Genomic DNA, 24,591 nt, shown 5'->3' on the forward strand with positions numbered 1-24,591 from the left:
TTCATTCCTATGAAAATTGTTTCTGGGGGCCAGAGAGAGAGCATGGAGGTAGGGTGTTTGTCTTGCATTCAAAAGAACAGTGCTTCTAATCCAGGCATCCCACATGGTCCCCTGAGTCTGCCAGGAGCGAGTTCTGAGTGTAGAGCCAGGAGTAACTCCTGACTGCTGCCGTGTGTAACCCAAAACCAAAAACAAAACAAATAAAAAAAATTAAGTAGAAAATTGTTTCTGAATGGTTTGATTAACATCCAGCTGGGAGAATTTTTACCTTGCACACCCTGACTCAGCTTGGATCTCTGACATTGTTTAAAGTGTAGAGAATCCTTCCATGTGCAGGGAATGTGGGAAGACCTTTATTTCTTTCTTTTTTTTTTTTTTTTTTTTTTGGTTTTTGGGCCACACCCGGCGGTGCTCAGGGGTTACTCCTGGCTGTCTGCTCAGAAATCGCTCCTGGCAGGCACGGGGGACCATATGGGACACCGGGATTCAAACCAACCACCTTTGGTCCTGGATTGGCTGCTTGCAAGGCAAACGCCGCTGTGCTATCTCTCCGGGCCCCAGACCTTTATTTCTAAATGTTTTCTCGGCATAAGAATATAAGTCCAGGGCCGGGCGGTTGCACTAAAGGTAAGGTGCCTGCCTTGCTTTCGCTAGCCTTGGATGGACCGTGGTTCGATCCCCCGGTGTTTCATATGGTCCCCCAAGCCAGGAGTAACTTCTGAGCACATAGCCAGGAGTAACCCCTGAGCATTACCGGGTGTGGCCCCAAAAAACAAACAAACAAACAAAAAAAAGAATATAAGTCCAGGGGCTGGAGAGATAGCTTGGAGGTAATGCGTTTGCCTTAAATGTAGAAGGTCATGGGTTCAAATCCCAGCATCCATATGGTCCCCCGTGTTAGCCAGGAGCGATTTCTGAGCATGGAGCCAGGAGTAACTCCTGAGCACAGCCGGGTGTGACCCCCCCCAAAAAAAAAAAAAAAAAAACAATATAAGTCCTGGGTCTGGAGCAATAGCCCAAGGATCAGCCCACTCTGAGATCTGTGCCAGAGCGACTTCCAGGCTGAGTGAGGGCATAGCGCCTCTGGTATGTTGCAGGGGACCTGGTGTGCAGAAGTCAAGCCCCAAATTCAGCCCCAGCCTGGGTTCTCAAGGGTGTGTGGAGCCCTGGGAGAGGCTGGGCTCTTGGCTGCCATTTCCTCCCTGTAGAGCAAGGCCAGAGCTTAGTGTCCACATCACAGCTTGGATTCCAATTTTCTTCTCCCCAGGAGGGGAAGGAGCCTCTGACCTCATCTCCCATGTTGATCTAAGCAGGTGACTGGACTATGGGCCCATCAGGGTTCTTCTGGCCACAATGCAGGCATTTCTGGTCAGGGAAGGGCTTGCACATGTCTCTAGTACTCACCACTGTGACTTTCTTCCAGGGTTTTCTGCAAAGGGCCTTGTTGCTTCTCTTGGTGAATAATCCAGATTGGAGAAGATGGGGCCAAACTGTCTGCACCTCGATGCCCAGGTAGGGGTAAGTGTGGGCGCAGAGAGGGTAAAGATGGGGAGAGGAGTGCACACCCCTCCTCTCAACAGGGTGTGGCTCCTGGCAGGATCTCTGAACTCTGTTCTCTGAGGCCACTTTTGTCCTAGTATTTTGTCTTGTGTTTGTTGACCATGCACAGTGGTACTTAGAAATTTTTCCCTGACTGTACTCCCTGGTCACCCCTTGCAGGTCTCAAACCCAATGGGGTTCTGGGCTCCAAGGTTGAGCTCTGGTAATATTGACCCTGATGTTGGTGAAGAATGAGACCTTGATCCAAGGATTTCTGTCATGAAGCATCATTCTTGCCTCAGTTGGGAGAAAAAGCTCTTTTGTAGCTGTTTAGTTTCTGCCAAGAGATTCTCCTGGCTCTGCACTCAGGTGTCCCACTTGCTGTGCTTAAGGGACCTTAGAGTGTGTCCAGACTCTTTCTGGGGCAGCCAAAAGCGGTCAAGTGTCCTCCAGGCTGTTATGTGAGATCAGCACAAAATTCTTTTATATTTTGCAGTTGCTCCCAGATGCCAGGCCAGTGCTCATTCTTCTCTCTTCTTCACTCAGGACCCTTCATGTGGGCTTGATACATTCCCCCAGGGTCACTAACTCACAAAACTGGGTCTTCACCATTTTCTGACAACTGGAAAGAACGTTGCTGGGTCCTTTCTGCACCTGAATTTTCCTGTGGGTTTTCTTTGGTTTTAGTTTGTTTCTCTTTGCTGTACTATCTGAGATTGTTTTTGTTCTGTATTAAAATCTGTGTCATATTGTCAGGACTCAGGACTTTTCTTTTCTTCTTTTTTTTTTTTTTTTTTTTTTTGGTGGTGGTGGGGATCACACCAGCGGAGTTCAGGGGTTGCTCTTGGTTATTAGCTCAGAAATCGCTTCTGGCAGATATGGGTGACCATATGGGATTCCAGGATTTGAACCAACTTCTGTCCTGGATTGCATGCATGCAAGGGAAATGGCCTACCTTGGTATTCTCTCCAGTCCCTTAGGGCTCATTCTTGGCTCTGCACAGAGGATTTACTCCTAGCAACTTCAAGCAACCTTTGTGTGTGCCTGGGATTGACCTTGGCTTTGCCCTGTGTGCTCTCACTGGCACTGTTCCTGTGGCCCCACCAAGATGCGTTTATTTGTTTATTTATTTATCTATTTATTTTTTTGCCATACCTAGCAGTGCTCAAAGGTTACTCCTCACTGTGCACTCAGAAAGGCTTGGGAGACACTATGTCATGCTGGGGATGGAACTAGGGTCCATCCCTGATGCATAGTATGCAAGACAAACATTCTACAGTATGCCATCTCTCCACTCCCATTTTGGTTCTTTTTATTTTTTTTTAGTTTTTGGGCCACACCCGGCATTGCTCAGGGGTTACTCCTGGCTGTCTGCTCAGAAATAGCTCCTGGCAGGCACGGGGGACCATATGGGACATCGGGATTCGAACCAACCACCTTTGGTCCTGGATTGGCTGCTTGCAAGGCAAACGCTGCTGTGCTATCTTCCGGGCCCCCATTTTGGTTCTTTAGTCTTTCATTCAGCAGAGTATTGCCTCTTGCTTCCTCTCTGAAGCCACATTTCTCCAAAAAAAAAAAAAAAAAAAAAAAAAACCAGTTGCACTTTCAGTTCCTTGTTTATAGTCCCAGGGCTTTGTGCCTTTGAGTGACAACATGAGCAAATGATATTACTAGAAAGCATAGTGATTGGCAGTCGGGTCTTTTTTACCTACTCAAGGAGAGATTTGCTTGGAGATATAACATGAATGCTGATTCAGACAAGCATAAGTTTGACTCACTCACTGGACCTTACATTTTCCTTCTTTCTCCCCCTAGTACCAAATGTAGATATGAATTGAGGTTGCGATTGGGATCCTGTGCGATAGCATATTCGTGTCACACCGAGAGTAGTTTTTAGCTCTTGGCTCTGTGCTTGGGAGTATGCCTGGCAGTGCTCAATGAACCTCTGGTAATGGGCATTGGTCCAGGTATGTTTGTGTGTATGCCACTATATCCAAGTACCTTGTCGAACAGTGTTAGCTTGTTAAGGTGGCTGATCTAGTTTGATTTCTGAAGCCTATCCCCCAGAGGTGCTCAGGAAGAGATTGGTTTTGAGACTGGTTTCTCCTGAGTTATTTAATCTTTGTAAGTTTGTCAAGACAGTCAATTAGGGTCCTGGGAAGGCCCATCCTCACCTCCAGTGCCTGGGATGAACCTCGGCCCTAACTCCTTGTGTGTGTTTTGGCTCAGGATGTGGTGACCTTCTACGATGTAGCTGTGAGCTTCTCCCAGGAGGAGTGGCTGTACCTGGACGCCTCTCAGAGGAAGCTCTACAGAGATGTGATGCTGGAGATCTACCAACACCTACAGGCTATAGGTGAGAGCCACCCTGGGGCTACCAAGTGGGACACTCCTATGGGAAGACCACATATTTCCTGGGGATCTGTATTCAACAAAAGGTGCATTGCAATTTGGAGATATGTATTGTTCTAACTCCCAAGCCCTTAACATTATTACTTAGGTGAGTACTAATTTTTAGTTTAGTTTTGTTTTTTTGTTTGTTTCATTAGAGGGGTCACTCCTGATTCTTGCTCAGAATTAGCTCTTGGCAGATTCAGGGGACTATATGGTTGCCGGGATCTGAACCAGGGTCCGTCCTGTGTTGGTTGCGTGCAAAGCAAACACCCTACCTCTGTGCTATCTCTCAGGCCCCAAATTTATAGTTTTCAATGTCATTTCACAGTCTTGAGATAGTTACATTGTGTTGGGTGTTGCCTTCGTTGGTGTGAACCAGGGTTGAATCAGATTTTATCCTGGCTACACAATGATCCTGTAAGTTTCCAGAGATCATCACTCAGCACAGAGCTAGAAATCAGCCCTGGTCAGAGTAAGGTGCATCTCAAATACTCCCAAATACAATTCATTTTGTTTTTGTACATTAGGAGCATATATATTCCATACATGGGAATGCTCAGAGCTTACTCCACAACAGAGCTTAGAGAGTACGCCCTGTATTGCTCTGGGAGCTCTTGGGGTTCTTCTGATCCAGTGTGGATAAGCCTTGGGCAGTGTGAGGTTCTTCCATTGTAGTAGTGTCCCAACCCAGGCAATATGTCAGCACTTGTGATTTGTTTTGCTGAAGATTTTTTGTTTTTTGCTCACACCCTGCTGTGCACAGGGGTTACTCCTGGCTCTGCGCTCAGAAGTCCTTCCTGCAGGCTTGGGGAACCATATGGGATGTCGGGATTTGAACTACCATCCATCGTGTGTTGGCTGTGTGTAAGGCAAATGCTTTACTGCTGTGCTATCAGTTGGCCCCTGCTTAAAATTTTTGGTTGTTTCTTTTGTGTTTTGTTTTTTTTTTTTATTTTGGGATCACACCAGGTACTCTCAGGAGATATTCCTGGCTCTGTGCTTATATGTCGCTCCTGAAAGGCATGGGAAGCATGTGGGATGCTGAGATTTGAACCAGGATCTGTTCGAACCAGCTGCATGCAACGCAAACGCCCTAACTCTGTGCATTCTCTCCAGCCCCCACTGCTGAAGATGTTATTTTGTTTTTATTTTGGGGGCCACACCCGGTGACACTCAGGGGTTACTCCTGGTTATACACTCAGAAATAGCTCCTGGCTTGGGAGACCATATGGGATGCCGGGACATTGAACCATGGTCCATCCTAGGCTTGCGCTTGCAAGGCAGAGAGATGTCTTGTCTCTAGCGCCACCGCTCCAATCCCTGCTGAAGATTTGTTAAGGCTCACAAGGCACCAGTGCCTACCAAAATTATTGGGGATGGTGTAGTGTGAGGGATCATACTTGAGGCTCCTGCCTGCAAAGCATGTTTCCCAATCCATTTTGCTATGTTCTGGCTTACAATGTGACTTAGGTTTATCTTTTGGGGGGCCTACCCCCAGTAGAATTGGGGCTGACATTTGGCTCTGCATTCAAAGATCAACCATGGCAGGGCTTGCTGCTGTTAGAAAAAAGTCAGGGGCCCGGAGAGATAGCACAGCGGCATTTGCCTTGCAAGCAGCCGATCCAGGACCAAAGGTAGTTGGTTCGAATCCCGGTGTCCCATATGGTCCCCCGTGCCTGCCAGGAGCTATTTCTGAGCAGACAGCCAGGAGTAACCCCTGAGCATCGCCGGGTGTGGCCCAAAAACAAAAACAAAAACAAACAAGAAAAAAGTCAGGTGTGCATACTTTCAAGGCAAGTGCCCTCTCCACTCTACTCTTACTCCAGCCCCTTCCTTTCTTTTGTTTGTTTGCTGTTGAGCCACACCTAATGGTGCTCAAAGGTTAGTCTGTCTTTGTGCTCAGATATTACTTGTGACATCCTCGGGGAACTATCTGGGAAACCAGGGAAGGAACCAGGTCCACTGTGTACAAGGCAAATTGCCTTCTCTCTGTGCTGTTCTTCTACTCCCAAAGATTCTTTTTGGGGTTTGCATATAACCTGTGGTTTTCAGGGGTTACTTATGGCTCTATGATCAGGAATTATTCCTGGCAAGGTTGGGTGTCCATATCGAATGCCAGGGATCAAACTTGTGTTGGCCACATGGAAGGCAAACACACTACCCATTGTACTATTGTTGTGGATCTTAAATCTAATCTCATGTATTCAATAACCAATAAGTATATTGAGAGCAGAGATTTTCTTTATCTGGTTTGGCCTTGGTTATTACAGCCCCCGATTCATGGGCTGCTGTCCCCTTCCCTTTCTCTAATCCAAGAATTGTCCCTCTTGGGCAGGACATTGAGATGTCAAACCTATGATGATGTCCTGGTTGGAAGGCTCCACTTGCAGAAGGCTGCAGAGAGGCGTGTTTGCAGATGAATGTGGGAAGTGCTTCCCAGCTTCAGACCCTGGACTGGGTGTAGAGCATTTTGGGCACATGTGAAATGTGGGTGTTTAACAGTATGTGTTGGACTCCTGGTTCAGGTTTGCGAGACCTCTACCCCTCCCGTTCTCTGCCCTTCATGCTGACTCCCAGATTGATCTAGAGCTTTGGCTGTCTTAGCTTTATTCTATGGTTCCTGTCTGTGGGCCTTTAGGACAGATTTTTAGATTCTGAGCCTCATTCACTGTCTGAGCCCTCATACTGCTTGCATAGCCCCATGTTTGGGTGTCCTTCCCAGGGGAAGCTGTTTCCACAGTTATCTTTGCCATTAGATTATTCTTGACTTTTTTTTTGTTTGTTTGTTTTTTTTTTGTTTTTTGGGCCACACCCGGTGACGCTCAGGGGTTACTCCTGGCTATGCACTCAGAAGTCGCTCCTGGCTTGGGGGACCATATGGGACACCGGGGGATCGAACCGCGGTCCATCCAAGGCTAGCGCAGGCAAGGCAGGCACCTTACCTCTAGCGCCACCGCCCGGCCCCTATTCTTGACATTTTTGAGTTTGCCCCAGGAATGTTTTTACTCTCATGTTTTTGAGGCTGCCTTGGTGATGGTGCTCAAAGTCACTCCTGGGGAATCCTGGTGCATTCAGGGGGACAACTTGTGATGCCAGTGATAGAACCGGATCCACTGTTCACAAAGTACACACACTCCCTTCCCACGTTAGATTTTGCCGGATTCTTGAAAACAGTAAGAATTATTTTGATTTTTTTTTCCCCATGAGTAAACTTGTGATTTTCTTGCCTCTACACTCAGAAATTAGTCCTGGCACTGGTTTGGGGAGTATATGAGACGCCTGGAATCCAACTTAGGTCAGCCAAATGACCTTCTCTCTCGCTACTGTTGACATGTGTTCCCAAGAGAACTCTAATATGGGTTTTGCCCGCTCCTCATTGAGAGACTCCTTTTTTTTTTGGTTTTTGGTTTTTGGTTTTAATGTCACACCCAGTGGCACTTGGATTATTCCTGGCTCTATGCTCAGAAATCGCTCCTGGCAAAACATGGGGGACCATATGGGATGCCGGGATTCAAACCACCCTTGGTCCTGGGTCTGCTGCTTGCTAGGCAAACACCCTAAAGCTGTGCTATCTCTCCTGCCCCTCCTATCCTTTTTGTCAGCTGATCTACTACCTAAAAACTACATACGGTCACTATCTTGACTATTCTCTCAGATTTCACTCAGTTTTTTTTGTTTGTTTGTTTGTTTGTTTGTTTTTGGTTTTTCAGCACACCCAGTGAATCTCAGGGGTTACTCCTGGCTGAGCCCAGAAATCACTCCTGGCTTGGGGATCATATGGGAAACCTGGGAATTGAACCTCTGTCCATCCTCCGGTAGCACTTCCAAGGCAGATGCCTCACCAGTTGCGCCACTGCTCCAGCCCTCATTCTCTTAAATTTTTATTTATTTTATTTTATTTATTTTTTAAATATGGAACACTTCACGAATTTGCGTGTCATCCTTGCGCAGGGCCATGCTAATCTTCTCTGTATCGTTCCAATTTTAGTATATGTGCTGCCGAAGCAAGCACTTAAATTTTTTATTTTGATTTTGGGTCACACACAAGGGCACTTGGTTATTCCTTGAATAGTGTAGAGAAAATACTTTAGTTATGCTCGGGTACTGTTTTGTATGCCAGAGATCAGGCAAGCATCAGCTTTGTCAAGACAAACACCCAATCCATTATTTCATCACTAAGGCCCATCATTCAACTAAATTTTTTATTTATTTTTATTTATGGCATTTTGGGTCACTACTCCTGACTCTGTGCTCAGAAATAGCTCCTTGGGGCTGGAGAGATAGCATGGAGGTAAGGCATTTGCCTTTCATGCAGGAGGTCATCAGTTTGAGTCCCTGCGTCCCATATGGTCCTCCGTGCCTGCCAGGAGCAATTTCTGAGCCTGGAGCCAGGAATAACCCCTGAGCACTGCCGGTTGTGACCCAAAAACCACCAAAAAAAAAAGAAAGAAAGAAAGAAAGAAAGAAAGAAAGAAAGAAAGAAAGAAAGAAAGAAAGAAAGAAAGAAAGAAAGAAATAGCTCCTGACAGGCATGGGAACCATATGGGGTGCCGGGTTTCGAACCACCGGAGGTCCTAGATTTTTTTTTTTTTTTTTTTTTTGAGGTCCTAGATTTTTATTGGTGTTGTTGTGTTTGGGTCACACTCAACAGCGCTCAGGGCTTACTCCTGGATCTATGCTCAGAAATCACTTCTGCCTGGCTCGTGGGACCATATGCGATGCCGGGATTTGAACCACCTTCCTTCTGTATAAAAGGCAAACAACCTACCTCCATGCTATCTTCCCGGCCCAGGTCCTAGATTTTGCCTGCAAGGCAAATGCTCTAATGCCCCCAAACCTGGCCTTACTTTTTGGGGGCTTTTTTTTGCACTACTCAGAAGATACTCTTTTTTGCACATACTCAGAGGATACTCTTAACTCTCTGCTCAGAAATTATTTTTGGCAGGCTAGAGAGACCATATGGGATTCTAAGGATCCAACTTGTCATGGAATGCAAGGCAAACTCCTCACTGTTGTGATATTGCTCTGACCCCAAACAGATTCTTTCTTTGCATATTTGCTTTCATTTTAGAATGCAGACCACCAGTTCAGGATTTGGCCTTTCAGCAATTTCCTTTTGGGAATGGATCTCCAAAGAGGGGTGAAATGGTAAGATTTGCATGTTCCAAATCAATACTTTTATGTGGTATGGGATTTCTCTGTGATGCAGGCACATGTAGTTCTTAAAGTAGCCCATTACCCCATCTATAGTTTTTTCACTTCTGGGAGAATCCTGAGCTCATCATTGGGAGTGGTTGCTGTTACTTTCACCTGAGTGCAAAATTCAATAAGTTTTCTCTCTCTTTTTTTTGTTTTTTTGTTTTGTGGTCTCACACACTGATACTTAGGGGTTAATCCTGACTGTGTGCTCAGAAATTGCCCTTGAGTAGGGGGACCGTATGGAACTCTGGGGGATCGAACACACCATCCATCCTAGGTCAGCCGTGTGCAAGGCAAATGCCCTACCGCTGTGCCACTGCTCCAGCTCCAAGTTTTCATTTTTTGTTTATAGGCTACACTCGGTAGTGCTCAGAGTTACTCCTGGCTCTGTGCTCAGCAATCACTCTTGCATGCTCAGAGGACCATATTGGATGCCAGGGATCAACCCTGGGCCACCCATGTCAAGGCAAACGCCCTATCACTGACAATGCTATCAGTGTTTTCCTTCAATAAGTTTTCTAACCTAAAGTTATTAATCATATTTTCCACACTAAGGAAACACTGTGATTTATGGTGGAAAGGGGTTAGGGAGGGAAGAAATATTTTCTTTTTGATGTGATAAAATGCTAGGTCAAGTGTGTTTTTTGTTTATTAGTTTTATTTTGGTTTGGGGAGATGCTGATTTTCCTAGCTCTGCACTCAGAATCACTCCTGGCTGGCTCAAAGGACTATATGAGATGTCAGGGGTTGAACTAAGGTCACCCATGTGCAAGGCAAACACCCTACCCTCTGTGCTATCAGTCAGGCCCAGATCCAGTGTTTAAACTACTCATTTGTTGACTGGATTCATATTTCAGTGGAAAAGTCTGTTTATTCTGTGTTGATCGAAACTTGAATTTCGTCCCCAAGCCCCCTTAAGTTTGATCAGGGGCACACCGCCATAGTAAACATGAGCATTTCTTTTTAGCATTCCTCATAATTTATATGAAAAATAAAAAAGTAAAGAGAACGCTTTGATGTGTGGGAAGAATCTGCCTATAGTGGGGCTTATGTATTTGGGAAAACACTTATGTGCCTGTTGACTCAATGAAATGGAGACATTCTCACACTCAGGACTTCCACAACTGCAAAATTTGCTAGTCCTAACAGTCAAAATAAAAATGGGAGTGATCAGTAGCATAGAGGGTAAGGCATTTGCCTTGCACAGGGTCCACCAGGGTTCAATCCCTGGTACCCATATGATCTTCCCAGTACTGTGAGTAATGACTCCTAAAACCGAATGTAATTCCTCAGTATCACTCAGTTTGCCCCCAAAAAACAAACACACACGCATGCACACACACACACACACACACACACACACACACACACGTTCACACAAAAGAAAAAAAGTGCCGAGTAAATACATCTGATAGTGTGCCTGATTTGCACGCAGCGACCCAGGGTTGAATATCCTAGATGTTCCCTGAGCACTGTCAAGATTAAAGTTTGAGTGTAGAGCAAAGATTAGCCTGTGATCATAGCTGAGTATAACCCAAAGAAAGAAAAAAAAACATTACATACCTAGGAGAAAAGTCTTAGAGAGGGGTTGACAGCCTCATGGACTTAGCCTTGACTTCCTTTAAAGTACAGTACTGATTTGTCTTGTCTCATGGGACCATATGGGGTGCCATGGTTTGAACCTAGGTCTATTCTGGGTTTGTCTCATACAAGGCAAATGCCCTCCTCCTGTGCTATTGCTCTGGCCCCGCTTTATTGTTAGGGCCAATTTACACAGGGAAGAAAATTAAAAAGAGAAAAGATACTTGCTGATCTGTTGGCTACCCTTTTCCCTAACACTGGTCATTGGTATGTACTGCACAAGTGTCAGGAATGAAGGTGCAAATACCAGAGTGAACACAGAACCCCCACTGGGAGAGCCTTCTTATATACCCAATAATTCGTGATTTAGGGTTCAAAAATGACCTCCCTGCCCCTTTTCTCAGACTGTAACCTAACTAGTCAACTTTCTTTACTGCATGTTTACCTGTTTCCACAGATATCCAAACCTGTGGACAGTTGAGTTTTTGTGGTTGAAATCACAGTTGAGGGCCTGATTTTAAAGAAGGAGACTAGAAATGAAGACAAAATTCGACTAACTTGTGCTTTTCCACAGGGAAGCAGCAAACCCCGGTGGGATGAGGGTATTCCTGTGTTGTGGAACACAATCAGAAGGACACTATCCTCCCAGCACCCAGATGTAAATGAGGACTCATGGAGCATCTATTCTGGAAGAGGCCAGAATGAAGTGAGCATTCTCGCTGAGAATCCTCAGTCCGCTGGGCACAGCAACCCTAAGTCTAATCTGTCCAGTTCCTCTACAAAGATCACCACACTTGGGCCACCCAGCCCTGAGCAAACAGTGTTTGCTAGAATTCTCTCACAGCGAAAGTCGAACAAGCTCATTCACTGCGGAGTGGAGGCCCCAGAGTGTAAGCATTGTGGAGGGGCCTTCCCATGTGCTTGGCATCGTGATTTACCATCGGACACCCTCAGTGCAGAGAATCCCTCTGAAGGTCAGCAAGGAAGACTTGCTTTTTGTCATCCATCACACCCAAGTGACCCTAAAGAGGTTTGTATGCAAAAGAAATGTCAGACACTTCCAGCAGGTGGCAAGGCCTCTTACCCCTCAGTCCTTACTACACCCATGAAAACTCAAATAGGAGAAAAGCCTTATACGTGTCAGGAATGTGGGAAGGTCTTTCCTCACTCTTCATCCCTTACTAGGCACAGGATTGTTCATATAGGAGAGAAACCTTATAGCTGTGAGTATTGTGGGAGGGCCTTCAGTCATAGCGAACATCTTTCTATGCACATGTATATTCATACAGGAGAGAAATATAAATGTCAAAAGTGTGAGAAGGCCCTCTCTTCATATTCAAACCTTAGGATACACATGAGTATTCATACTGGAGAGAAGCCTTATTCATGTCAGGTTTGTGGGAAGGCCTTCGCTCAAATTGCTGGCCTTTATTCACACAAGAAAATTCATTCAGGAGAGAAACCTTATACATGTCAGGAGTGCGGAAAAGCCTTTGCTCGATCCTCAAGCCTTTTAATACACAAGAAAATTCATACAGGAGAGAAACCTTATACCTGTCAGGAGTGCGGAAAAGCCTTCGCTCGATCCTCAAGCCTTTTAATACACAAGAAAATTCATACAGGAGAGAAACCTTATACATGTCAGGAGTGCGGGAAAACCTTCACTCAATCCTCAAGCCTTGTAACACACAAGAAAATTCATACAGGAGAGAAACCTTATGCATGTCCAGAGTGCGGGAAAACCTTCGCTCGATCCTCATGCCTTTTTTCACACAAGAAAATTCATACAGGAGAGAAATCTTATACCTGTCAGGACTGCGGGAAAGCTTTCGCTCAATCCTCAGGCCTTTTAGCACACAAGAAAATTCATACAGGAGAGAAACCTTATACATGTCAAGAGTGTGGGAAGGCCTTCGCTCGACCTGCAAGCCTTTTAACACACAAGAAAATTCATACAGGAGAGAAAACTTATACATGTCAAGAGTGTGGGAAGGCCTTCACTCAACCTGCAAACCTTTTATTACACAAATATGTTCATACAGGAGAGAAACCTTATACATGTCAAGAGTGTGGAAAGGCCTTCACTCGACCTTCAAGCCTTTTAACACACAAGAAAATTCATTCAGGAGACAAACCTTATACATGTCAGGAGTGTGGGAAAACCTTCGCTCGATCCTCAAGCCTTTTAACACACAAGAAAATTCATACAGGTGAGAAACCTTATACATGTCAAGAATGCGGAAAGGCCTTCACTCAACCTGCATACCTTTTAACACACAAGAAAATTCATACAGGTGAGAAACCTTATACATGTCAAGAATGCGGAAAGGCCTTCGCTCAACCTGCATACCTTTTAATACATAAGAAAATTCATTCAGGAGAGAAACCTTATAAATGTCAGGAGTGCGGAAAAGCCTTCGCTCGATCCTCACATCTTTTAAGACACAAGAAAATTCATACAGGAGAGAAACCTTATAAGTGTCAGGAGTGCGGGAAAGCCTTCGCTCAATCCTCACACCTTTTAAAACACAAGAAAATTCATTCAGGAGAGAAACCTTATACATGTCAGGAGTCGGAAAAGCCTTCGCTCAATCCTCAAGCATTTTAGCACACAAGAACATTCATACAGGAGAGAAACCTTATACATATGAAGAGTGTGGGAAAGCCTTCGCTCGACCCTCACACCTTTTAACACACAAGAAAATTCATACAGGAGAGAAACCTTTATACATATGAGGACTGGGAAGGCTTTTTATTATTTTTCAAGCTTATTTTATAAGCATAAGAAAATTCATTCTAGGGAGGCACACAGTGTGTAAGGAGTATGGGAAGGCTCTTACTCCTTTACAAGCCACTTTATTAGTATTTAAAATTATGTCAGTAGTGTCTGCAAGATCATACAAGATGTTGGCATTGTTTTTACATACTGCTGGTGTGGGTTCAATCACTTGCATCTTGGACGGTCACTTTAGCATGGCAGTTGAGATACTGAGCGCACATCCAGGAATCGTCTTAGAACCACAAGGTGTGATCCCACCTAAAAATAAATATTTTAAACAGGAGATAATTCTGACATATGGGATGTGAGAAGGTGTTGATTACTTTCGAATGTGTGTATTTGGGGCAGAGCAGTAGCACAGCACCTCAGTCATTTGCCTTGTCTACCAAGAGTAATTTTCAGCGCAGAGAGAGAGGTATAACCTAAGTGCTGTCAGGTGTGTCCCGGAACAGAAAAAATGCATATTATGAATAAGCCTTTATTTGTGTTTGGTTTTTTGTTTTGTTTTTAGTCCTTGCCAACCACACTTGGGGTACTCTTGGCAGGGTCAGGAGACCATATGGGATGCTTGGGGACAAATCACAGTAAGCCATGTACAGTACAAACACATACACTCTGTGCTATATGTTTCACAGGCATGGAAAGTTTCACTCAGTCCTCAACCCTTTTCCAGCACAGAAAAAATGTCATATGTTGGGAGTGTGGGAACACATAGCTCAATATAATCATTCTGCATTAAACTTTCTGTGGGAAGGTCTTCAGTTCCCCTTGAAACTACTAGACATCACAATTCTGAATGTTTGGAAGGAACGAAGGAAGACCTTCAAATGATCCTCAGCCATTATATGAAGTAAATTTATATTAGACATATACATACAGAATGTGGGATCAAAGTTCCATTCTCAAGCTTGATTACATAAATACTGAGGGCAACAGGTAGATTTAGTTAGATGGACTTTGATGTGCAGCATTGCATTCGGTCCCACATGCACCACCAGTATTTATTCCTGAGTGTGGTGTCAAGAGTGATTCTTGGGGCTGGGAAGGTGGCGCTAGAGATAAGGTGTCTGCCTTGTAAGCGCTAGCCAAGGAACGGACCTCGGTTTGATCCCCCGGCGTCCCATATGGTCCCCCAAGCCAGGGGCAATTTCTGAGCACTTAGCCAGGAGTAACCCCTGAGCATCAAACGGGTGTGGCCCAAAAACAAACAAAAAAATAAGTGATTCTTGAGCAATGCCAGGTGTGGACAGAACCAATATAAGGAAACCTTTGTCAGCGTGTAAGGAATGTGGGGAGGTCATTTTCCAGACCATTAGAGTCATGGTTTTAGTCAGTGTTGTGAAGCACTAAATGTGTTTGGAAAGGGAGAAAACTCAGAACTTTCTCAGCACTCTGATCACAGTAAGGTCTTGAAACCCTAGAGATGTAATGGGTGAGGAAGTTTTCACTGCATCCCCAGACCAAATTGTTATCACAAATTGATATTCTCACATGCAATTGCCTGCTATCGCTTTGAGATCACAGAAATCTCCCTGAATCAGGGCTATAGCTATAGTACAGTGGTAGGGCACTTGCACAAGATTGACCTGTTTTGATCCCATATGTCCCATATGGTCCCCTTAGCTAGGAGTGAGTTCTGAGCACATACCTAGGGGTAATCCCTGAGTATTGCCATTGTAACCAAGAAAAAGAAAAGAAGGACGTCTCCCCGAAGCAAACAAGTTCATTTTTCACATCAGAGGCAACAACTATGCAACCTCTGGAAGTGCTGGTGTAGGCATTGTTGACAAGGTTCCATTGCCAAAGTGCCCTGCAGGAAATGGGCCTGCACCACAATTGCCCTGGTCATAGCCAGGCCCTTTCCCAGTCTTTGCAGTACCCCTGTTTGCTAATAGAAATGTCTGAGAGATTGAGACTGTCTGGCTGGTGATTGGGAACCAAGTAAAGTAATACCAGTAGCCCATGACTTTGAGCTCTCTGTCTTTCTTTGTTCCAACTCTGCACCTGGTGTCTCTACTCCTGGTTCCAGGGATCTTTGTGGAGAGCAACCAGAAGGCTACAGTGAGTCCTATTTTTTCTTTGCCTTTTAGGGAACCAACCAGTGCAGTTTTCAGGAGCTACTCCTGGCTTTGCACTCCTCATCATTGTTATTTTTATTAGATGAAATGTAAGATGGACTAATATTTAACCTCACTTTGTCAGTTAGCTCTATATTCCTATGAAAAGGACTCTGCATAGAAATGGAAAACTGGATTTCATGATTTTCATGGTATGTAAGCCCCCGACCCCCACCAGGTTGATCACAGAGCACAGAACCAAGATAAATGGGCATTGCCTGCAGAGGACACACATAAGCTACAAACAAATGAAACAAAATTTTTTTTTGTGCCACATTCATTTGACGCCCGGAGGTTACTCCTGGCTATGTACTGAGAAATCGCCCCTGGCTTGGGGGACCATGTGGGACGCTGGGGGATTGAACTACAGTCTGTCCTAGGTTAGCACTTGCAAGGCAGATGCCTTACCTCTCTTGCCACCTCTCCAGCCCCCAAATGAAACAAATTTTAAAAATTTAAAAGTTAAATGAAAAAGTGTAAAAACTCATTGATGTTTGGGAAAAATGTGCTTATAGTATGATTTTTTTCTTTGGACCACACCTGGCTTTATTAAAAAGTTCCTTCTAAACTCTACAATCAGTAATTACTTCTGCTGGTATGGGGTATCCTAGGGTATGTTGGGAAGTAGACCTGAACTTGGCATGTGCAAGGAAACCACCTCCTATATATATTGTCCTGATATATATTAGGAGATCTATATATTCTGATGAGATAGATGTTCTAAATGGCATGTATAGTCCTTTTCATTCGTGGGGGGAGGGAAAATACCACCTGGCTTTCAGGCATGTGCTCAGTGGCACCACACTGACCTCTAAGTAAGCACCAAACCTGGATGGCAATGCCATCCATGGACCATTTCCATGATGTTCGCAAGTAGGGGCTGTAATTGGATTAAGAAAAGAAGACAGATGGGGCTAGGGCGATAGCCCAGTGTGTGGGGGTATTTGCTTTGTATGCAGCTGATCTGAATTTGATGTAAGGCATCACATATGCTCCTCCTGCCTGCCAGGAATGATTCTTGCATGGATAGCCACCAGTAACCCTTGATCACCACCACATGTGGCCCCAAAGCCAACAGGGGCCAATATATAGGAGGGAACGTGGTTTCCTTGCACAAGCCCAGTTCAGGTTCAATTCCCAACATCTCCTAGGGTACCCCATACCAGACAGGAGCTATTAAAGATTGCAGAGTTAGAAGAACTCTTGAATATAGCCAGGTGTGGCCCAAAGAAAAAGTAAATAACTCACTATAAGCACTTCTGTGATACTACGATGAATGATATCATTGAGACATTCTCACAACTGATTTCTCTGCACATCTATAAAATTTTCTCATCCTGTGGCCAGAGAGATAGCATAGCAGTACTGCGTTTGTGGGGTGGCACATCCAGGTTACTCAGGGTTTACTCCTAGATCTGCCATCCGGAATTATTCCAGGAGACCACATGGTGTGCCAGATATCAAACCCAGATCTGCCAAATGCAAGTCAGACACATGTGGCCAACTCCAGAGGGACCCGTTTTGGTTCGGACATCCCATTTGGTCCTCCAGCCTGCGAGGGGCAGTTTCTGAGTGCAGATCCAGGAGTAACCCCTGGGCACAGCTGGGTGTGCCCCGAACCAAGCAATCAATGAAGAAATAAATTAATCTTTTTTTTTTCTCATCTTTTGTGGAAAAGAAAAGCCATTTGGTTGTTGCATGAAATTTCCATTCATGGAGCTTTTTTTGCATTGAATGAGCCAAAGCAGGGGAGATATACAGATTAAGAAGACAGGACAGCAACAACCGTGACTATGAAGAGCTTTTACTGGGCACAAAGTGAAAGACTTTGATGTTAGACAATATAGCATGCTGGGAGCCTGTAGTTGTAGTTGGTCTTATGCCAGGATACTTCATGGGTAAGTTCTCCATGTTTTTTCTTTTGTTGTTTTTTGTTTTGGGGGGCCACACCCGTTTTTATGCTCAGGGGTTACTCCTGTCTAAGTGCTCAGAAATCGTCTCTGGCTTGGGGGGACCATATGGGACGCCGGGGAATCGAACAGCAGTCCTTCCTTGGCTAGCGCTTGCAAGGCAGACACCTGACCTCCAGTGCCATCTCACCGGCCCCAGGTCTCCCTGTTTTTAGGCCAAAAAATTTTCCCTTCTATTTCCCCCAATTTTGCTATGCTTAGTCAAACAATAACAACTGCCATACACACACTTTTTTATAGTGGGTTTTTTGTTGTTGTTGTTGTTGTTTATCTCTTAACTTTATTTTGGTTTTTGGGTAACACCTGGCAGTGCTCAGGGGTTGCTCCTGGCTTTGTGCTCAGAAATCACTCCTGGCAGGCTCGGGGGACCATATGATATGCCGGGATTCAAACCACGGTCTGTTCTGGGTCTGCAAGGGAAATGCCCTACTGCTGTGCTATCTCTCTGGCCCCTTTATCTGAACTTTAAAAAACTGAGCTTACTAAACCTTCTGCTATTGCATTGACTTTATTGGAGATTCAATCATTTTTTTTTGTTTGTTTGTTTGTTTTTGGGCCACACCTGGCAGTGCTCAGGAGTGACTCCTGGCTGTCTGCTCAGAAATAGCTCCTCGCAGAGCCTCTAGAAGGATTCCACCCATTTTGGGAGTATTAGACTCTTACCCCAGTTTATTTATCTTCTCCTTTTCAGGCAAAACCACGCAACTTGAACTAGCTAGTCCTGCCTACAGTTAGAGGGGGAGATAAGGGAGGCATCAAGACCAAACAGGTGCAAGACTACTAAGTAGTGGGTTGGATACAGAGGGGACCACATATTCTAGCCGCCCTGGGGGTGAGGGAAGAGGAAATGGGAGGTAGGACAACAACGGAGGGGTAGGGAGGACAATTTGGGGATGGGAATCCCCCCTGATTTTATGTAAATATGTACCTAAAATGTTATTGTCAACAATATGTAAGACACTATGATCAAAATAAAAATTATATTAAAAGAAAAAAAAAGAAATAGCTCCTCGCAGGCACGAGGGACCATATGGGACACCGGGATTCGAACCAACAACCTTTGGTCCTGGATCGGCTGCTTGCAAGGCAAATGCCGCTGTGCTATCTCTCCGGGCCCTAATTTCTTTAAATGTACTTGATATGAGCTTTCTCTTCTCTTTATTTTTTATTTTTTTGATTTTGGGGCCACATCTGGTGGCGCTCTGGGGTGATTCCAGGTTATGCGCTCAGAGATTGCTTCTTGCTTTGGGGATCATATGGGTTGCCAGGGGTAGAACCTAGGCCTGTCCTGGGTCAGCTGCGTACAAGGCAAACACCCTCTGCACCATCGCTCTGGCCCCTTCCATTTTATTTTTTAGTTTATCTTTTAATTTTATTTCTATTTCTCTCAACTTTGCTTTTCTTTATCTTGAAACAAATATATATGATCAGTTATGTCAACTATGTTATACATTTTTTATTTTTACTTACTTTTTTTGTTTTGGGGCCACACATGGTGACACTCCGGGGTTACTCCTGTCTCTGCACTCAGAAATTGCTCCTGGCTTGGGGGACCATATGGGAAGCCCAGGTTTGAACCGTGGTCTGACCTAGGCTACCGCAGGCAAGGCAAATGCCTTACTGCTTGCACCACAGCTCCAGCCCACATTTTTTAAACATCAACAACAAATTTTTTTTTCTTCATCTATGCTCAGAAATCAGTGGTTGGTTCGAAACCCGGCGTCCCAGTGCTGGCCAGGAGCTATTTCTGAGCAGATAGCCAGGAGTAACCCCTGAGCACCCGCAGGTGTGGTCCAAAAACAGAAACAAGAAAAACAAACAAACAAAAAAAGCTACTGTTTCCTGCCCAATTGTGGAGGAAGTAGGATCTCCCAGTCAGTGAGGCATCCTTTTGTTGGTGTGCTTCTTTGCTTTGGGCTCCAGAGACTTGTTGAATTGAGGTCCATTGGTGTCTATCCAATCATACAAATTTCCATGCTAACTTGTTTCTGTGATGTTGATCTGAATTTGCTTTCCTTGGCTTCCATTTGCTCCACTGCCCCTACACTCTCTCAATAGTTTATGACCTGAAAAAGTCCCTGAAGACATGGGTCTATCAGGAAGGGCGGGTTGAACCAAACTTGCTGGTGTCTAAGAGCCTCTGGCCCCAAACTGTGCAACCCTGCCAGAGGCCTCAGTGCTACTGGGTAAGTGAACTGGTCCCAGATGGACGTGGAGGTGATGGAAGGATCACGCCATGCCATGCAAGGGCTCCACTCTTTTGTCTCTCAACTCCCCACACAAATCCTGCCTTTCTAACTCCGGCCCACAGAGGCCACTGTAGGCAAGCTAAAACTGGTGGCACTGGAAGGCAGTACATACTTCTAGGTTCCAGGGGCATCTGTTTCAACACTAAATCATTCAGGACAGCACTCCCTTACTCCCCACTAAGGAACTGCCCCAAAGACAGCCTTTGTCCTTTGCTTGGGGCTAAGATTCTTCAAGAATGGGACAGAAATTTCTAAATTGTTCTATGTTGATACATTTATATTTGTTTTGGGGGGGCCACACCTGGTGGCGATGAGGGGTCAGTCCTGGCTCTGTGCTCAGACATCACTCTTATCAGTGCTCGAGGCAACAGAGGGGACGCCAGTAATAGATGCCATGTTGACTACCTGCCAAGCAACATTTCAACCCATGGTGCTTGGACTCTGGTCTTTGATGTTCTAAGTGCTGCGATGTTCTTGGTGTAGAAAATAATATGCTAGGAGATAATATGATAATAGATTGTTATATTTTATGACATTATAATTACATCATCTCCTAGTATATTACACAATAGTTCTCTATAGAGAGAAATAATATAAGTAGATATTTATATTTATTTTTATATTTATATGTATTATGAATACAATAAGTTATATTATAATAATATATCATATCATAAATCAAATATTGATATTTATCATATAAATCCATCAAATACGTAGAAATAAAATATGGATCTGTTTATATTATGCATGTTATTTATAGTCATATATAGTTTAGTTATTAATACATTGTATGTAATATAATATGCTATTCTACCCTAATTAATGTAAAGTACCATCATGTAACGTAATAGTGTGATTTAATAGCATAGGATTAGATGTCATATATCATCTAATTCTCTAGAATTGTGTTCAGCCATTAGATCGTGGGCCACACCATTCAGTTCTCGGGGTGGATTCCTGCTGGCTGTTCATTTCGGAAGGACTCCGGGGACCCTGTGGGCTGCCCAGCATCCAAGACAGATGGCCGCAGGGAAGGCAAGGACGCTGCCCAGTGCACCATCACTCACCAAGACACCCTTTGGAACCAGGGAATTGGAGGCTGCGGGGGCTGGAGAGACAGCAGGGCAGAAAGGGCCTTTTCCTGGCAGGGGGCTGACGTGCTGTGAGTCCTGGCACCCATCCGAGGGGTTCCTTGTGGCTCCCCGAGTCCTGAAGAGAGCAGGGCCAGGAGGAAGCGCTGCGTGGGGTGGGGCCGGAGTGGGGGGCCGCCTCGACAGCCCAGAGGAAAGGTCTTGGCCAGGGAGGGAGGGGAGGCCCCGAGGATCCCACCCGGGGCTGCCTGATGCGAGGGCATGTCAGGCACTGGCTGTGAGGTCCCCATGTCTCTGTTGCTCCATGCTGACAGAGACCAAGAGGCTCAGAGGCCCTTTGCCTGGTCACTCCCCTGGAGGTGCGGCCCAAGACACTTTCTGAGGGGAAGATCCCCGAGGTCCCCCAGGAGGCGGAGCCCCTCAGAGACTGGCTGAGTCAGGCGAGTTGGGGTGCGGTGCTCTTCCCCGGAGGCTCGGTCCCCCTGAAAGGACAGGTCCCTGATGCCCTGACGTTCTGGGCACCTTGCCCCACCCCACCAGGCCTCTCCCCTCTGTTTCCAGGCAGCCGAGGCCCAGGGCACCTGCCCAGCCCAGGCGCATCTCTGGCCATCGGTGGGTCCCGCCAGCTCGCAGAGACCAGGGCCAGGACAGCGAGGGGAGCAGCGGTTGCGCCAGGAAAGACGAGCGAGGCGAGGGTGGGTGGGCGAGGGTCGGGCTGGGGACCGGGCACCGGGAGATTGGGGCTCCGCACGTCGCGTGGGAGGCGGGGTGTCCTGAGACGGAGGGACGGGGCGTCACAGTCCCTTGGGTTTGTCGGGTTCTGTTGCCCTGGAGACGGGAGTTCGCCCTGAGTGGGTGCCTGGGTAGCTGCTGCCAGCGGGTTGGAGCAGACCCCGGGCTGTTTCTTGAGAGTCAGTCCAGCTCTCGGTGCTGGAATTACTGTCTCTTCTGGCGGGGATCTCCCGCACCCCAGAGGGACCCCGCTTTCCGCCTGGACTGGTCTTGAGCACAGAGGTAGGAGTCAGCCCTGCCCTGAGCACATTCAGGAAACTTCCCCACCCCAACCCCAAGAACCCACCGCTTCTCTAGGCCCACTTCGGTGCCCCAGGAAAGTTCTGGGAAATGTGCTGGGAGTCCTTCTCTGAGTCCCTGCCTCTGGGACAAGCTTCCAGTCTTACTGGTCCTAGGGAGTGTCTTTCTGGGGAGACAGGCTCCCTGCTGCTCTGCAAGCCTGGCAGTGCTGTGGGACAGCTACCCGCTGTTCTTGTGCTGAGGCCTCTGCAAAACCTGTCTTCATCTGGCCCAGGTGCCCAGCCCCTTCACCTTCTCAACCTGGAGACCATTTCAAAGAGAGGAATCGCTCCTGGCAGGCTCCAGGGACCATATGGTATGTCAGTGGTCAAACCTAGGTCCTTCCCAGGTGGCAGCACGCAAGGCAAACACCATGACGCCATATGGTCCTTTAAACAGGAGTGATTTCCGAGCGCATAGCCAGGAATCACCTGGTGTGCATCACGTGGCGTGGCCCTAAAAAATAAAACAAAACAAAAAAGTAAAAATTATGTGAACGTATTCAGAAATGGGTAGAAATCACTTGACAAGATCCAGCAGCCCTTCATGAAAACACTCAAAATATAGGGAAATGAAGGAATGTTCCTGTCACAGACAGATTGGTCTTGGCACAAGGAATCTTCTGGGGTCCCTTCTGTACTCGGGTGGGAAATGTGAAACAGAGGCCAAGGAGTCCCTCTGGGTTCAAGATCTGTTTATGCAATGCAAAAGGTATAATATTTATAATGAGTTGCTTGACAAGTCATAAGGCTAATTAATTTACCACAAAAGACACAGGCAAATTGTTCAAGGCATATTTCTGACACAGGATAGGTTCACTTTTCAAGTTGCTTTTCTTTTTTTTTTTTTTTTTCCTTTGGTTTTTGGCCCACACCTGGTGATGCTCAAGGTTTACTCCTGGCTATGCGCTTAGAAATAGCCTCTGGCTTGGGGACCATATGGGATGCCCGGGATTGAACCACAGTCCGTCCTAGGTTAGTCATGAACAAGGTAAATGCCCTACCACTTGTGCCACTCCTCTGGCCCCTCATTTTTCATACAATTTGGCCTGCTAATATGATCTAATATTTGTGTCCATAGATAACACTGGATTAGGCAATTGCATGCCATAGGCTCTAGCTATAGTGCTCATTCATTGAGTATGCTTTTGAAATATATTTCTTTTCGTTTTCTGGGGGAAGGAAGGGGGCACACCCAGTGATGCTCAGAGGTTACTCCTGGCTATGTGCTCTGAAATCACTCCTGGGTTGGGGACCTATGGGAAGCTGGTGGATCAAACCACGGTCTGTCCTAGGTTAGACACGTGCAATCAAATACCCTACTGCTTGTGCCAATGCTCCGGCTCTTTGAAATTATATTTCAATTCAAACAAATTTTCTATAGTATCATAATGCCCATGTTGTGTATTTGCTTTCAGGAAGAAAACCAGGATCCTCAAGACCCATTGATGGTCTATGGCCATACCACCCTGAACGCGCCCGATCTAATCTGATCTCAGAAGCTAAGCAGGGTTGGGCCTGGTTAGTACTTGGATGGGAGACTACCTGGGAATACTGGCTGCTGTAGGCTTAAAAAAATAAAAAGACCCATTAGATGATACTTCAGGGTGTAAACTCCTTTTACAATCCTCTCTACCACATTACTTAGTATTCTAGACTTCAAATTTATGATTATTATTAGAATGTACTATGAATAATCTAATTAAGAAAGCCCTTCTTCAGAAAAGTTTACACTCACCAATGAAGATTTGCCTAGGAAATAGTTAACCTTTTCATCTGACCTGCAGGCTTTATATATATTGGTTTTTGGTCACACCCAGCGACGCTCAGGGGTTATTCCTAGCTCTACACTCAGAAATCGCTCCTGGCAGGTTCAGGAGACCATATGGATGCCGGGATTTGAACCACCATCCTTCTGCATGCAAGGTAAATGCCTTACCTTCATGCTATCTCTCCGGTCTCTGGCTTTATAATTTTTAAGCAGTATGACCCTTTCCACCTTGCTCAGTTTTTCAGCTGCATGGATCGATCTTTATTGTCTGTCTGTGAGTATTTGTGGTAACCACCTCTAATGTCTCTGTATCATACATACAACTGTCTCAACTTGTATGTATAACATACTATTGGAATACAACTGTATGTACAATCTATATTGTGCATAATGCCTGTCCTTCCTCCTGTTATATATAACCTTTCCATCCTCCTGCTTATTTATCGTGTTAAAAACGTTTGTTTGTTTGTTTTTGTTTGTTTTTTGGGCCACACCTGGTGTGAGGGATTACTCCTGGCTGTCTGCCCAGAAATTGTTCCTGGCTTGGGGGACCATATGGGACACTTGGGGATCGAACCGCAGTTCATCTTAGGCTAGCACATGCAAGGCAGACACCTTATGGCCTGTGCCATTGCTCCAGCCCCTACAAATCCTTTTTTGTCCTTTACTCTCTCACCCTTGAATTGTTGCTTTCTTCCTACTCAACCTTTTACCCCCCTCAGTTCTTAATACCTCAGGAATCTGAATATTCCCCCCACCCAACCCAAGATACAGTCACCAACAAAAGAAAAACTACAGCCTCCCAGCCCTCCTTGTCTTGGGCCCAGG

At 45.7% G+C, this 24,591-nt stretch overlaps 2 protein-coding genes and 2 non-coding genes across 4 annotated transcripts in view; 2 read left to right on the top strand and 2 right to left on the bottom strand.

Annotated features, from left to right (window-relative positions):
• The window catches only part of ZNF91 (zinc finger protein 91), a 693,978-nt gene that overhangs the window by 630,322 nt on the left and 39,065 nt on the right, over positions 1-24,591 (top strand). The window contains 1 exon segment of the mRNA XM_049786227.1: positions 13,399-13,434. Within this exon segment, the coding sequence (XP_049642184.1) occupies positions 13,399-13,434 (36 nt within the window).
• LOC126027241 (zinc finger protein 93-like) overlaps positions 1-24,591 on the bottom strand; it is a 594,792-nt gene that overhangs the window by 500,976 nt on the left and 69,225 nt on the right. The window lies entirely within an intron of this gene.
• On the bottom strand, positions 7,840-7,945 carry LOC126029066 (U6 spliceosomal RNA). The gene has a single exon (XR_007502723.1). It is a non-coding gene; the product is annotated as a U6 spliceosomal RNA (small nuclear RNA).
• Positions 23,444-23,562, top strand: LOC126028928 (5S ribosomal RNA). The gene has a single exon (XR_007502601.1). It is a non-coding gene; the product is annotated as a 5S ribosomal RNA (ribosomal RNA).

The sequence above is a fragment of the Suncus etruscus genome, chromosome 14 (assembly GCF_024139225.1).
Source record: "Suncus etruscus isolate mSunEtr1 chromosome 14, mSunEtr1.pri.cur, whole genome shotgun sequence".
Lineage (NCBI taxonomy): Eukaryota > Metazoa > Chordata > Mammalia > Eulipotyphla > Soricidae > Suncus > Suncus etruscus.